Genomic DNA, 16,076 nt, shown 5'->3' with positions numbered 1-16,076 from the left:
TGAACACTCACCTTTTGGCAGTTTTCTTTCTACAGAAATGACAGGCTGTGAGATGGACGAATGCCACAGCTGGTTGATCAGCATGTGCCCACCCTGTTTTTGCCACTCGACACACCCTTGGAAGCCATAACTGTTCTTGTTTCTTTCATTCATATCATCTACCTGTCACCTGGAGAAACCTATGATTAATCAGACCTTGATGCTCTCATTGAGCAGTTGCCATCACCCTTTTTAATCCTGGGGGACTTTAATGGACATCATTCCCTCTGGGGAAGTGCTGACATTGATAGGAGGGGTCACTCTTTAGAGAATATGCTCTCTGATCACAACCTTTTTCTTTTCAATACTGGTTCTTCTATTTATTTTCATGCACCTAGTCAGTCCTTTACTGCTATTGATCTCTTAATTTGCTCCCCTTCATTATTCTCTCATTTTTCATGGAGGGTTGACAATCCATGAGGCAGTGATAATTTTTCTGTAATTTTGAGAGAGACTGGCCATGGTTGATGCCACCCGACCCATGTGCCCCCATGGAAGCTGTATCATGCAAAGCGGCTCTCCTTCACTGCTTTCACAGATTCTCCTATCATCTGTGAACCATCAGTAAGTAACTGTGTAGCAGCAATAACTGAGTGTATTATACAAACAGCTGCTCAATGCATTCCTAAAACCTCAACACAGTTTCCACGATATCCTTGTCCATGGTGGAATCCTGCCTGCCACATGGCACAAAAGGCTCAAAAATGGGTTTGGGATACTTTCCGTAGATGTCCCACACTCTTGAATTGCATCGCTTTCTAGCAGGTCCGTGCACATGCTCAATTTGTAAGAAGTTAAAGCCAGAAGGAATCTTGGATTAAGTTCACATATCTTCTACCACCAGTTCCAAGGTCATATGGGACAAGATTCGAAAGGTCAGTAGGCAATATAATTCTGGACCCCTCTCGATCTTGCTCTCTGATGGCCAGGAAGTAGCTGATACCTGGAGCATTGGCAATACTCTAGGTGAAAGCTTTTGCCGAGTATCTTGCACTTTTTCCTCCACCTTCTTAGCAATCAAGGCAACCCAAGATTTCTTCAAACTGCCATCCAATTGCTTTGAGGAGCTGTCTCTGAAAGACCTTAGAGAGGATGGTTAATGCTCGTCTTTTTTACTTCCTCAATCAAACAACCTCCTCAAGCCCACGCAGTGTGGGTTCCAAAGACAGTGCTCCACCATGGACCACCTGATTCGACTTGAAACGTCAATCAGAGAAGCCTTTCTTAAATGACAACATCTAATATCAATATTCTTTGACATTGAGAAGGCTTATGGTACAACCTGGAGGTATAGCATTTTGCGAGACCTCCATATATGTGGGTTACGTGGCCATTTGCCTATTTTTATTTAAAATTTTTTATTGGATAGGAAATTCCAAGTTAGTGTGGGTTTGACACCTTCCCATTCTTTTCTACACGAACTTGGAGTCCCTCAGGGCTGTGTTTGAGTGTCACACTTTTCAGTATAAAGACTAATGCTATCACTGAACAACTCCCTCTTTTTGTTGCAAATAGGCTCTACGTCGGCAACTTTCACATCTCATGTCAGTCATTGAACATGAGATATATTGAGGGGCAGCTACAGACTGCCTTCAATTGTTTACTGAAGTCAACCACAGCAAACGGTTTTAACTTCTCTCTTTTTAAAACCTTTTGCATGCACTTTTGCTGCCAACGGGGTGTTCACACTGATCCTGAACTCTGTATTGGTGAAGTTATGCTACCTGTGGTCCCCGAGACAAAGTTCTCAGGGCTTATCTTTAAGCATAACCTGACCTTTATAACACACATCAAGCAACTATGGGTCAAATGTGCAAGAGCACTAAACATCCTACATGTCCTCTCTTCCACTATTTGGGGAGCAGATTGAGGTTCTATGCTAAAGAAATGTCGTGGTCTTATTCGACTGAAATTAGACTATGGGTCACTGGTCTGTGGCTCTGTCAGGACCTTGGCCTTAAAGATTTTGGACTGCTTTCATCATTAGGGACTTAGCTCTGCACTGGGTTTTTCTGCACTTCTCCTGTTGAGAGCTTGTACTCATTCTTGTGAACCTCCTTTGCACCTCTGCTGTTTGCAACTGTCTTTACTGTATGCTTCAAAAGTTTTTTCCTTACCAAAGCATGCCACCTGGGGTTGCGTTTTCCTTCCTCGGTGGGCCATGCTTTTTCAGAACAAACGATCTGTTATTGCTTCTTTTGGCATTCGTATACAGATGCAGTTTGATGAATTGGGTCTGTCCTTGGATAACATTGCAAAATCCACTGGTCAGCCCATCCCACCATGGCTTATTACAGTCCCCAAATGGGACCTTTCTTTAAGTCATCTGATATTCCTGATTGGAAGTTCCATCTTTTATTTGCTAAACATCTTTCAATCAATCTTTCTATTCCTATTTATATGGATGGTTGAAAATCAGGTGACTCTGTGGGCTCTGCCATGGTTTGTTATGGTTCAGTTATTACACACAGAACCTCCTCTACAGCTTCTGTGTTTGCTGCTGAACTGTATGCCATTTCTCTTACCCTGGATCACATAAAGCTTAGCAGTACTCAAATTGCACTATTTATACTGACTTGCATAGTGGTCTTCTGGTCCTGGAATCACTTCAGTTTTCACCCTGTTCTTGCCAATATTCAAAACCAAGTGGCCCATTTCTCTTTAACATGTACTTTTATCCAGTTTTTATGGATACTGGGCCACATTGGAATTTATCTTTTTAATGCCATTTAAGTTTTTAATTTATACATTAGACCTATTTTAATGTGTTTCACTTTTAAGAATCAAAGTGCAACTAGTTTGATTTGAGATTAGAAAATGGCCATAATGTTAAATAACTTGAAACCAGGACTGGAAAGGCCGGCTTCAAGTGAATAACTCTGCTGTTTGAACTACCTGTCATTCATCCTGGCAAGTTATTATTAAACATGTGTTTTTAAACTTTTATTACTTTTTAAAAAAGGCCATAACATCAAATAAGTCAGAACTATGACTGGAGAGACTAACTGGTGGTGGTTTTTGTAGTTACCTGTTAGTGTTCCTGGTGAGTTATGGTACATATAATTATGCTACAGAAAGTCTTTACAACTTGAATTACTGTAGTTTTTCTTGATGTTGTAGACTGGATGTAAATGTTGGTTTTATTCTATTTATGTTTTTTAAAACTTTGTTTTGTTTTACCTTAATTTCCTTTTATGAATTTTACTAAATTTAATTTTAACTTTTTACTGGATGTTTGGCACAGATAGCTTAACTGCTTTGTGTCATAAAACACCAAATCAACCAACCAATCAATCCACTAAATGATTAACAAGACATTTCTAGGATGGAGGTCTATTTTGAGCTGTGTTTTAGCCAGTTTACCTGCACTGAGCCATTGTCTGCAACTTTTAACATTTTTATAATATATCTATTTTTCATCTCAAGTCACTACTTTGTCCGAAAACGGTGAGTTACGTTCATGAGAATACAGAGAAGTACAAATGTCCACTCTTGCTCTAAGATTGGCTTCTGTCAAATCATGGGGAACCCCTTTTCCAATTTTTGACACCTTTTCAAGCTGTTGCAGATGATGGTGAACTATCAAACAATTTGAATTAAGCTTCTGTTCTAGTTCTTCAACTGTTACAGCACAATCTTCATCAAGTGCAGCCAATAGTAAGTCATCATTAAACTCAACAGGATGACCTGAATGTGGCACATCACTTAAGGTGTAGTCACCTGATCTGAACTTCTGATACTACCTTTGACATTTTCTTTCATTGAGAGACTCCACACCATAAACACCTTGAATGTTTCATGTAGTTTCTGCTGCACTGTTGCCTTTATTAAACTCATAAAACATTATGTGTCTAATGTGCTCCTCAGACATATCCATCATCTTAAGGGTTTATTTGATTAATGCTCTGAAAAAGTGGAGTTGGGTTAGATTCTTTTATTTATCTGAACATTTTTATACACATCCTACTACATATTTTATTCATTAAAGCCTTCTACAAAGACAGAAATAATGATGCACTTTCTGTATTAAATTTTTGGACATTACTTATGGGATAAACTGATAGTATATAAAATGTGAAAAGTCAGTACCTTTTCCAGAATATTTAATAATTGCATAATTTATTTCTCATTCATCTTAATAAGTCCATTATTAACTTCAAATAATTTATTTGCCCTAGTTTACATTACATAGGTTTTCAATTTGACAGTGTTTTGCCATCTGTTATTTGTTTCAATATTGAATGCTAAATATTAATTCTTTTCTGATTGCACACGGTCAAAAGTCAACATTCATGATTGAAATGATGGGATGACGGATATTAATAATGTTGTGGCTAAATTTGATTTCACAAAGAAATTATTCAAAAGAAAACTGTTAGGATTTAATTAAACTTCCATTCACATTTCAAAATGGGACATTCTTTAAGATTTACTGTATATCATTGAAATACCCAAGAGTTACTTTTCAAGGTGATCAATATAAGTAGCTCAGTGCTTTGGCTGTGAGTACAACACTATTACCCTTTTTCAAAGTCCGTGAAGTAATTTAAATTGATAGATTAAACTTTTCTCATCACTGAATGTGGTTACTTTTGCTTGTGTTTTATAAGAAATTATTTTATTTGTTTGTATAGAAAGAAGTGGAAAGCCTGAGATCTAGAATTTTGAAACAAGAAAGTGAGCCAGCTGTTGAAAAGGTACATTTATGTTTGAATTAGTATTGTTATTAATGGTTGAATACACTTGATAAGATACGTTGATACGATGTATAAATGTTATTGATATTTAAATAATTATTTGTTACTTATGATAACTAGTAATATATTGCATTGTGAGGTTTTAACACATAATAAATTTGAGATCCAATTAATGTACAAGTTACTCATTTGCTTGAAAGTTGTAATTTAGGAAACAATTTGTAAAATCAAAAACCTAAAGAAAATGTTTATATGTTTTGTAATAAGTTTTGAATGGCTTGTCATATGTACAATGTGCACAAAATAGGAGAAATTACTTATCAGTAGAATACTAATTAATCAGGATACACTCAAGTATCAAGATCAGTTATATAATATTTTTAAATGTATTATTTTAACCATACCACTGTTATACTTGTTGAATAACTCATACTCATGACAAAATGTGATATGTTTTAGATGAACCAACTAGAGGAAGAAATAAACAGGGTTTGGGAACAGAAACATAAAAAAGAGCTTGAAGAAATAATTACAAAACATCAACATGATTTGAAATGTATTGAGGCAGAAAAGGAAGAACTGAGACAGAAAGTTAACCAACTTGAGAATAAAGTATGAGCCAGTGGATTCTCTTAATTCAGAATTTGGAATAAAAGTGTTTTTTTTCTGGACAAGACGTTTGTAAATTGCTGGTGACAGCTGAACTGCAAAATGACTATTCTGTTTATTTGATGGTACAAGTACACTTGGCAGCACTCAAAATGACTATTCTGTTTATTTGATGGTACAAGTACACTTGGCAGCACTCAAAATGACTATTCTGTTTATTTGATGGTACAAGTACACTTGGCAGCACTCAAAATGACTATTCTGTTTATTTGATGGTACAAGTACAATTGGCAGCACTCAAAATGACTATTCTGTTTATTTGATGGTACAAGTACACTTGGCAGCACTCAAAATGACTATTCTGTTTATTTGATGGTACAAGTACACTTGGCAGCACTCAAAATGACTATTCTGTTTATTTGATGGTACAAGTACAATTAACAGCACTCAAAATGACTATTCTGTTTATTTGATGGTACAAGTACACTTGGCAGCACTCAAAATGACTATTCTGTTTATTTGATGGTACAAGTACAATTGGCAGCACTCAAAATGACTATTCTGTTTATTTGATGGTACAAGTACACTTGGCAGCACTCAAAATGACTATTCTGTTTATTTGATGGTACAAGTACACTTGGCAGCACTCAAAATGACTATTCTGTTTATTTGATGGTACAAGTACACTTGGCAGCACTCAAAATGACTATTCTGTTTATTTGATGGTACAAGTACACTTGGCAGCACTCAAAATGACTATTCTGTTTATTTGATGGTACAAGTACACTTGGCAGCACTCAAAATGACTATTCTGTTTATTTGATGGTACAAGTACACTTGGCAGCACTCAAAATGACTATTCTGTTTATTTGATGGTACAAGTACACTTGGCAGCACTCAAAATGACTATTCTGTTTATTTGATGGTACAAGTACACTTGGCAGCACTCAAAATGACTATTCTGTTTATTTGATGGTACAAGTACACTTGGCAGCACTCAAAATGACTATTCTGTTTATTTGATGGTACAAGTACACTTGGCAGCACTCAAAATGACTATTCTGTTTATTTGATGGTACAAGTACACTTGGCAGCACTCAAAATGACTATTCTGTTTATTTGATGGTACAAGTACACTTGGCAGCACTCAAAATGACTATTCTGTTTATTTGATGGTACAAGTACACTTGGCAGCACTCAAAATGACTATTCTGTTTATTTGATGGTACAAGTACAATTGGCAGGACTCAAAATGACTATTCTGTTTATTTGATGGTACAAGTACACTTGGCAGGACTCAAAATGACTATTCTGTTTATTTGATGGTACAAGTACACTTGGCAGGACTCAAAATGACTATTCTGTTTATTTGATGGTACAAGTACACTTGGCAGCACTCAAAATGACTATTCTGTTTATTTGATGGTACAAGTACACTTGGCAGCACTCAAAATGACTATTCTGTTTATTTGATGGTACAAGTACACTTGGCAGCACTCAAAATGACTATTCTGTTTATTTGATGGTACAAGTACACTTGGCAGCACTCAAAATGACTATTCTGTTTATTTGATGGTACAAGTGCACTTGGCAGCACTCAAAATGACTATTCTGTTTATTTGATGGTACAAGTGCACTTGGCAGCACTCAAAATGACTATTCTGTTTATTTGATGGTACAAGTACAATTGGCAGCACTCAAAATGACTATTCTGTTTATTTGATGGTACAAGTACACTTGGCAGCACTCAAAATGACTATTCTGTTTATTTGATGGTACAAGTACACTTGGCAGCACTCAAAATGACTATTCTGTTTATTTGATGGTACAAGTACACTTGGCAGCACTCAAAATGACTATTCTGTTTATTTGATGGTACAAGTACACTTGGCAGCACTCAAAATGACTATTCTGTTTATTTGATGGTACAAGTACACTTGGCAGCACTCAAAATGACTATTCTGTTTATTTGATGGTACAAGTACACTTGGCAGCACTCAAAATGACTATTCTGTTTATTTGATGGTACAAGTACACTTGGCAGCACTCAAAATGACTATTCTGTTTATTTGATGGTACAAGTACACTTGGCAGCACTCAAAATGACTATTCTGTTTATTTGATGGTACAAGTGCACTTGGCAGCACTCAAAATGACTATTCTGTTTATTTGATGGTACAAGTGCACTTGGCAGCACTCAAAATGACTATTCTGTTTATTTGATGGTACAAGTACAATTGGCAGCACTCAAAATGATTATTCTGTTTATTTGATGGTACAAGTACAATTGGCAGCACTCAAAATGACTATTCTGTTTATTTGATGGTACAAGTACACTTGGCAGCACTCAAAATGACTATTCTGTTTATTTGATGGTACAAGTACACTTGGCAGCACTCAAAATGACTATTCTGTTTATTTGATGGTACAAGTACACTTGGCAGCACTCAAAATGACTATTCTGTTTATTTGATGGTACAAGTACACTTGGCAGCACTCAAAATGACTATTCTGTTTATTTGATGGTACAAGTGCACTTGGCAGCACTCAAAATGACTATTCTGTTTATTTGATGGTACAAGTGCACTTGGCAGCACTCAAAATGACTATTCTGTTTATTTGATGGTACAAGTACAATTGGCAGGACTCAAAATGACTATTCTGTTTATTTGATGGTACAAGTACACTTGGCAGCACTCAAAATGACTATTCTGTTTATTTGATGGTACAAGTACACTTGGCAGCACTCAAAATGACTATTCTGTTTATTTGATGGTACAAGTACACTTGGCAGCACTCAAAATGACTATTCTGTTTATTTGATGGTACAAGTACACTTGGCAGCACTCAAAATGACTATTCTGTTTATTTGATGGTACAAGTACAATTGGCAGGACTCAAAATGACTATTCTGTTTATTTGATGGTACAAGTACAATTGGCAGCACTCAAAATGACTATTCTGTTTATTTGATGGTACAAGTACACTTGGCAGCACTCAAAATGACTATTCTGTTTATTTGATGGTACAAGTACACTTGGCAGCACTCAAAATGACTATTCTGTTTATTTGATGGTACAAGTACACTTGGCAGCACTCAAAATGACTATTCTGTTTATTTGATGGTACAAGTACACTTGGCAGCACTCAAAATGACTATTCTGTTTATTTGATGGTACAAGTGCACTTGGCAGCACTCAAAATGACTATTCTGTTTATTTGATGGTACAAGTGCACTTGGCAGCACTCAAAATGACTATTCTGTTTATTTGATGGTACAAGTACAATTGGCAGCACTCAAAATGACTATTCTGTTTATTTGATGGTACAAGTACAATTGGCAGCACTCAAAATGACTATTCTGTTTATTTGATGGTACAAGTACACTTGGCAGCACTCAAAATGACTATTCTGTTTATTTGATGGTACAAGTACACTTGGCAGCACTCAAAATGACTATTCTGTTTATTTGATGGTACAAGTACACTTGGCAGCACTCAAAATGACTATTCTGTTTATTTGATGGTACAAGTACACTTGGCAGCACTCAAAATGACTATTCTGTTTATTTGATGGTACAAGTACACTTGGCAGCACTCAAAATGACTATTCTGTTTATTTGATGGTACAAGTGCACTTGGCAGCACTCAAAATGACTATTCTGTTTATTTGATGGTACAAGTGCACTTGGCAGCACTCAAAATGACTATTCTGTTTATTTGATGGTACAAGTGCACTTGGCAGCACTCAAAATGACTATTCTGTTTATTTGATGGTACAAGTACACTTGGCAGCACTCAAAATGACTATTCTGTTTATTTGATGGTACAAGTGCACTTGGCAGCACTCAAAATGACTATTCTGTTTATTTGATGGTACAAGTACACTTGGCAGCACTCAAAATGACTATTCTGTTTATTTGATGGTACAAGTACACTTGGCAGCACTCAAAATGACTATTCTGTTTATTTGATGGTACAAGTACACTTGGCAGCACTCAAAATGACTATTCTGTTTATTTGATGGTACAAGTACACTTGGCAGCACTCAAAATGACTATTCTGTTTATTTGATGGTACAAGTGCACTTGGCAGCACTCAAAATGACTATTCTGTTTATTTGATGGTACAAGTGCACTTGGCAGCACTCAAAATGACTATTCTGTTTATTTGATGGTACAAGTGCACTTGGCAGCACTCAAAATGACTATTCTGTTTATTTGATGGTACAAGTACACTTGGCAGCACTCAAAATGACTATTCTGTTTATTTGATGGTACAAGTGCACTTGGCAGCACTCAAAATGACTATTCTGTTTATTTGATGGTACAAGTACACTTGGCAGCACTCAAAATGACTATTCTGTTTATTTGATGGTACAAGTACACTTGGCAGCACTCAAAATGACTATTCTGTTTATTTGATGGTACAAGTACACTTGGCAGCACTCTTTTCAGTTCTCACGGTTGAGATTTTTGAATGATTGAAACGTAGCTGGAAAGAACCTGTTGTAGGGTTTATAGATGTACTTTACATTTCTAGAAAATGACACCTACATTGTACTACCACAGGATAAAATGTACATTTGTCACACTTATGATTCAAATTGTTCACAAAGAGGTACTCTTTATTTATTTCTAGCATTGTAACATTCTCTTGTTAAATAATGAGACCTATCGTTCTTGTATTGGAACATCATTCTACGCTTGTTGGGTCATCAGACCTACCTTTCTAGTACTGGAACATTTAATGGTCAGAGCTTCCATCCACTACCCATTAGTACTAGAATATTTGATGGTCAGAGCTTCCATCCACTACCCATTAGTACTAGAATATTTGATGGTCAGAGCTTCCCTCCACTACCCTTCTTGTACTAAACATTTAATGGTCAGAGCTTCCCTCCACTACCCTTCTTGTATTTGAACATTTAATGATCAGAGTTGCCCTCCATTAAACTTCTTGTATTTGAACATTTAATGGTCAGAGCTTCCCTCCTTTACCCTTCTTGTATTTGAACATTTAATGGTCAGAGCTTCCCTCCTTTACCCTTCTTGTATTTGAACATTTAATGGTCAGAGCTTCCCTCCTTTACCCTTCTTGTATTTGAACATTTAATGGTCAGAGATTCCCTCCATTACCCTTTTTGTATTTGAACATTTAATGATCAGAGATTCCCTCCATTAAACTTCTTGTATTTGAACATTTAATGGTCAGAGCTTCCCTCCATTACTCTTTATGTATTTGAATATTTAATGGTCAGAGCTTCCCTCCACTACCCTTCTTGTATTTGAACATTTAGTGATCAGAGTTGCCCTCCATTAAACTTCTTGTATTTGAACATTTAATGGTCAGAGCTTCCCTCCATTAAACTTCTTGTATTTGAACATTTAATGGTCAGAGCTTCCCTCCTTTACCCTTCTTGTATTTGAACATTTAATGGTCAGAGCTTCCCTCCATTAAACTTCTTGTATTTGAACATTTAATGGTCAGAGCTTCCCTCCATTACCCTTCTTGTATTTGAACATTTAATGGTCAGAGCTTCCCTCCTTTACCCTTCTTGTATTTGAACATTTAATGGTCAGAGCTTCCCTCCTTTACCCTTCTTGTATTTGAACATTTAATGGTCAGAGCTTCCCTCCTTTACCCTTCTTGTATTTGAACATTTAATGGTCAGAGCTTCCCTCCATTACTCTTTATGTATTTGAATATTTAATGGTCAGAGCTTCCCTCCACTACCCTTCTTGTATTTGAACATTTAGTGATCAGAGTTGCCCTCCATTAAACTTCTTGTATTTGAACATTTAATGGTCAGAGCTTCCCTCCATTAAACTTCTTGTATTTGAACATTTAATGGTCAGAGCTTCCCTCCTTACCCTTCTTGTATTTGAACATTTAATGGTCAGAGCTTCCTCCTTACCCTTCTTGTATTTGAACATTTAATGGTTAGAGCTTCCCTCCTTTACCCTTCTTGTATTTGAACATTTAATGGTCAGAGCTTCCCTCCTTTACCCTTCTTGTATTTGAACATTTAATGGTCAGAGCTTCCCTCCATTACTCTTTATGTATTTGAATATTTAATGGTCAGAGCTTCCCTCCACTACCCTTCTTGTATTTGAACATTTAGTGATCAGAGTTGCCCTCCATTAAACTTCTTGTATTTGAACATTTAATGGTCAGAGCTTCCCTCCATTAAACTTCTTGTATTTGAACATTTAATGGTCAGAGCTTCCCTCCTTTACCCTTCTTGTATTTGAACATTTAATGGTCAGAGATTCCCTCCATTACCCTTTTTGTATTTGAACATTTAATGATCAGATATTCCCTCCATTACCCTTTTTGTATTTGAATATTTAATGGTCAGAGCTTCCCTCCATTACCTTTCTTGTATTTGAACATTTAATGGTCAGAGCTGTCTCCATTACACATCTTGTATTTGAACATTTAATGGTCAGAGCTTCCCTCCATTACCCTTTTTGTATTTGAACATTTACCTGTCAGAGCTCTCCTCCATTACCCTTCTATAACTGGAATATTCTACTTTTGCTAGATTGGTTACAGATGTTAAATGTTTTTCATATTACTTATTGATAATTTATATTGTTCTGAATATGATTCTATGACATTATTGGATAATGATGTTATTTTTATGTATTGTAATCTTTAATATGGTTTTAAGTGAGCTTATAATGTTTTATGTGTATTCCTTATATGGTAGAAATGGCAGAGTGATTTCTTTTTTAATTTGTAATGATATTTTTCCATATATTATTGTGTTTCAAGTATAAATTTTTATTTTAGGTTGAGTTAATTCAAACAACAGAAGAATTGATGAAAGAACCTGAAGAATGGAAATCTAAGGTGTGTTTTATCACAGAAATATTTTGATAATGAAAAGAAAGGTCTTATGTAAAGTAATTTCAAAAAATAATGATAGACTAGAAATTGTTAAATCCAAAACAACATTCTAAGTAGAACTTACCTTGAAAGTAAGAATGAAAGTGACTGGTTAGTATTTCACTTTAATTAAAAAAAATCCGTCATGTGTGATATATATATATATATATATATATATATATATATATCAGGATAAAGGTGATAAAATAAATAGACATGTATACTTGTGTTCATGAGGTTATTAAACAGCAGTGTTATATTTAAAAGTGATACATGAATTCTGAACACTGTGATTAATTCATTCTTACATTTTTTTCAGCATGAAATATTGTTGGCAAATTGTCAGACAATGAAGGAACAGTACGAGTTAAAAATTGCTAGCCTGATGAAGGTGATTCAAGAATTTCAAGAAAATGCAACTGATACTTCTGGGGAAGAGAGCTTTGAAAATGAGGTAAAAAGTTTGAATTTTTATGAAATACATATGAAATTTAGAAATAACAAAACTTTGTAAACCCTTGTAGAAAGTGTATTTACTTTTTGTATCTAACAGGTGCCTAGTATTCCAGTCTTCAGCTTACCATGACAACTCTGTTACCATACCTATCCATGATCCATCTTCTCCCCAAGGATCTTCATAGGAACCTGGAGAGGTTTCCTGGGGAAGTCTTCTCACTTTTCATTTCCATGCTGTCCTACCTGTTGTCTTCATCTCTGTCCCTGCAAACATGATTTTGTTGTTATTGGGGCCTTTATTGTCGTGGCCCTGACTCCTTATTTAATGATGTTGCTCACACGTTGTACCACCCATCTTTCCTTCCATTTCTCATCTCTGCCCTTATCCTCATCCAAATAAACCTCAATGCCTAGTGTGCACTCTTCATTGTTATATTACCTGCATGACTTCCTTCGAGAGTTTTCATTCCTGTTTATTTATTCCCTGACAGCTGTCTTCCTCTCAAGATCTTTCTCCATTTATCCTATCAAGTTGTATTTTCAAGACAGCTGGTGTGGGTATTTAAAGTCCATAACAGCATTTCAACCTTCTTAGATCATCTTCACATTAACAAAAAAACTTTGTAACTGCCTTAACCTGAAGACGATCTAAGAAGGTCGAGACATTTTTCTGTACTTCTCAGAGTATTCATTCACTACTTTTCATTGTTCCTAAGAAAACCAGGTATTGACAGCAAGTAACTGACTTAATTTACCTTTAGTGCTTCACCACACTATCAAAATTTACCATGAAGTCTTTTCTCACCCTGAGTTGAGCATTTTCCCTGAGGTTGTGAAGACCAAAATTGGATGTTCCTCGTGCTTACTAACACATCCCATTTTGTCCATCTTTGGGTGGTTTACTAATTCTGGGCCTTACCCTTCAGGCTTGCTTCCACACCTTATGTGTTTTTTTGAATAGTCTGGGCTTTTACAAATTATCTCCATGCTCTGGATTTGTGAATTCTTTATTACATTCATTATTGACTCCTTCCAATTCTTTTCGAGAATAAATCAACCATTCATACTCCCCAATTCTTTTACCCCAACACCTCTCCTGTAGTGGCTCAGGTGAGCTAGTTGATCAAATTGGAGAAATTATTCTTTCAACCCACTCAATATCTGCTCCATCTGGGAGTCCTTTTTCTGACACAGATATCAATCTTGCTCTGCCTTCTCCTTTACATCTTCATTCAGGGAACGTTTGGTTTGTCATGCCTTCTCAGTTCAATCACTTACTGCTCGTAAGGTTCTATCACTTTTAGCAATGTTGTCCTCTATGAGTGGGCTGTTCCCTCTTAGTTGTATTCATATGAGGTTCCCTTAATGAACACTTAAAAAATTATGGAATTTTGTGTGGAATCCTTTTCCACCCCCACTTCCCTTTCTTCTTCCTTGCAAGACAACTTGCAGTGATGGCTGGAAAACCCCATATGTCAGCAGGCATGCCATTTCCTCCCTCATGTCTGGATCCTTTCTTTGATACAATCCTATAGGAATGAGAGGGCATGGTTCAGTCACTTGCCTTTAGGTTATTGGTCTACAGATGAAATAATTTGGAAGATCAGTGTTTTTTTACTTGTAACCATATATCTGTCATTGCATTACTTCATTCTTACCCTTTATTGACTAGTGTTGGTTCATTCAGACAATTCTGTAGAGGTGGCAGATATCAAACATCAAGTGGAACCTGATCTATTGTAGCAGGTCCACCCACATAACATTCAACTTGTAGCATGTAATATGCCAGGTTCTTTCATCCTTGTTGTAGATTGTTTTCAAGCTCTCACCAGATCTGTCTTACAAACTGAGCATTTGATTCACTTGTTTGCCATCAGTGGGTTTTTTCTCAAGTAAATTCCTTTGCCATGGGCATCCATACCAAGTTACCCATTTATGCTAACCATGGGCTTAGGCATTGTTGTCTTTAGCCAGGATTAGTCATGCAATTATCTTTAATGTGTACCCTCCCATCTTATTGCTTCATTGTGTGATTTTTCATGTCCACATAATTCCTTTTTTGGTCCTCCTGATTACTCCATATTGGCCAGGTCAACCTTGATTTTCAAGGTTAAATTGACTGCTTCTATCTCTCTTCCACTTTCTCCCTTTTTTTTGTTAACTCTTGTTTTACATCCAAACCCACATGTCTTGCATTGTTACACTTGCCTTTTATCCTGTCCTAGATGAGATAATCTGGTTTTACACATTGAGTTGCTTTCTTGTTAGCTAGTTTCATATGGCCAGCCTCCATAATAGTATACCAACACAAATAGAAAGTCTTCCACCATTGGTCTTCTAATAGGTATTTCCTACTGGCAAACCTACTGTGGCTCATGTGGTGAATTTTCTCACCAGGATTTTTTACCATGGGTCTCAGACTCTTCACTTTTCAAATATTAGATTGTATTGTCCTGTGCCTTCATTTTCTCAGTACTGTAGGATTATTACTTCCCATGTTTTTACAATAAATGCACCTGTATTCCTTCTGGATTCATCACCCTCCCAAATTGAAGCATCATTGTGGTCCTACATTCCTTTCCTTTACCTCTGTTTGAACCACTTGTATTTTTTGTTTCATCATTCCTTTACATCATATTTCCTTCTTTGAGCCTGTGGACATCACCAGTAGGTTTTGTTTGATGTGTCACATATCCTTTATCACCCTACCAATCTTCTCCTTTATTCAGATTGTTCCTTTCTCCCAAGACCTACCTCAGCAGCTCGAGAGTTGTTCATCCTTTTTCCATATTTCCCTGTTTCCATCTTTAGCCTTGACCATATATCGATAGGCTTCTTCGTCCAGTCAGGGCCCTTTATTGTTATACTGTCTGTACTGCTACCTTTCAGTGCCCCTCAGTGTGGATTCCTGTACATGGTGAGGGAATCTCTCAGGGAAGGTTCTGTTCTTTCAGGTTACCTCCTCTGGGATCTTAACATCCACCCACATGTTTGCTGTGTGAGGCAACCAGTGTAGGGGAGGGGAGGATCCTGGTGGTTGAGGGGTCCAACCCTTACACACCACTTTGGCCTTGAATTCCTGTAGACGGGTAGCCTTTGGGTGCCCCCCTTGGGCTTGAGTCAACCGAGTACCATTGTTGGAAGTTCTCAATGAGTATTGTGGACATTGTGTCTGATGCTGGTGTTTGGGTATAGTGCTCATGAAACCCTGGGATTGCTGCAATGTCCTTGCTTGACATTGTATTGCATCCCCCTCATAGGTGGGTGGGGTCAGAGGACACCGAAATTTTCTTTTTTTTCCTATGGATCCTCCTACTAAAAATTAAAATAAAATAGTGAAAAAACAGTCAATTGGTAAATGACCACATCTTGAAGACTCTGA

The 16,076-nt window shown here is 36.6% G+C and overlaps 1 protein-coding gene across 12 annotated transcripts in view; it reads left to right on the top strand.

Moving 5' to 3' along the window:
• Window positions 1-16,076, top strand: part of LOC143230141 (FK506-binding protein 15-like) — a 118,527-nt gene that overhangs the window by 78,843 nt on the left and 23,608 nt on the right. For all 12 annotated transcript variants that reach the window (XM_076463209.1, XM_076463216.1, XM_076463213.1 and 9 more), the window contains exons 23-26: window positions 4,674-4,736; window positions 5,196-5,348; window positions 12,143-12,202; window positions 12,558-12,692. In XM_076463209.1, coding sequence (XP_076319324.1) covers window positions 4,674-4,736; window positions 5,196-5,348; window positions 12,143-12,202; window positions 12,558-12,692 — 411 coding nt within the window. The remainder of the gene's footprint in view (window positions 1-4,673; window positions 4,737-5,195; window positions 5,349-12,142; window positions 12,203-12,557; window positions 12,693-16,076) is intronic.

Source organism: Tachypleus tridentatus, chromosome 10 (genome assembly GCF_004210375.1).
Source record: "Tachypleus tridentatus isolate NWPU-2018 chromosome 10, ASM421037v1, whole genome shotgun sequence".
NCBI classification, from domain to species: Eukaryota; Metazoa; Arthropoda; class Merostomata; order Xiphosura; family Limulidae; genus Tachypleus; species Tachypleus tridentatus.
The sequence above is the reverse complement of the archived record's forward strand: the minus strand, read 5'-3'. Positions and strand labels throughout refer to the sequence as shown.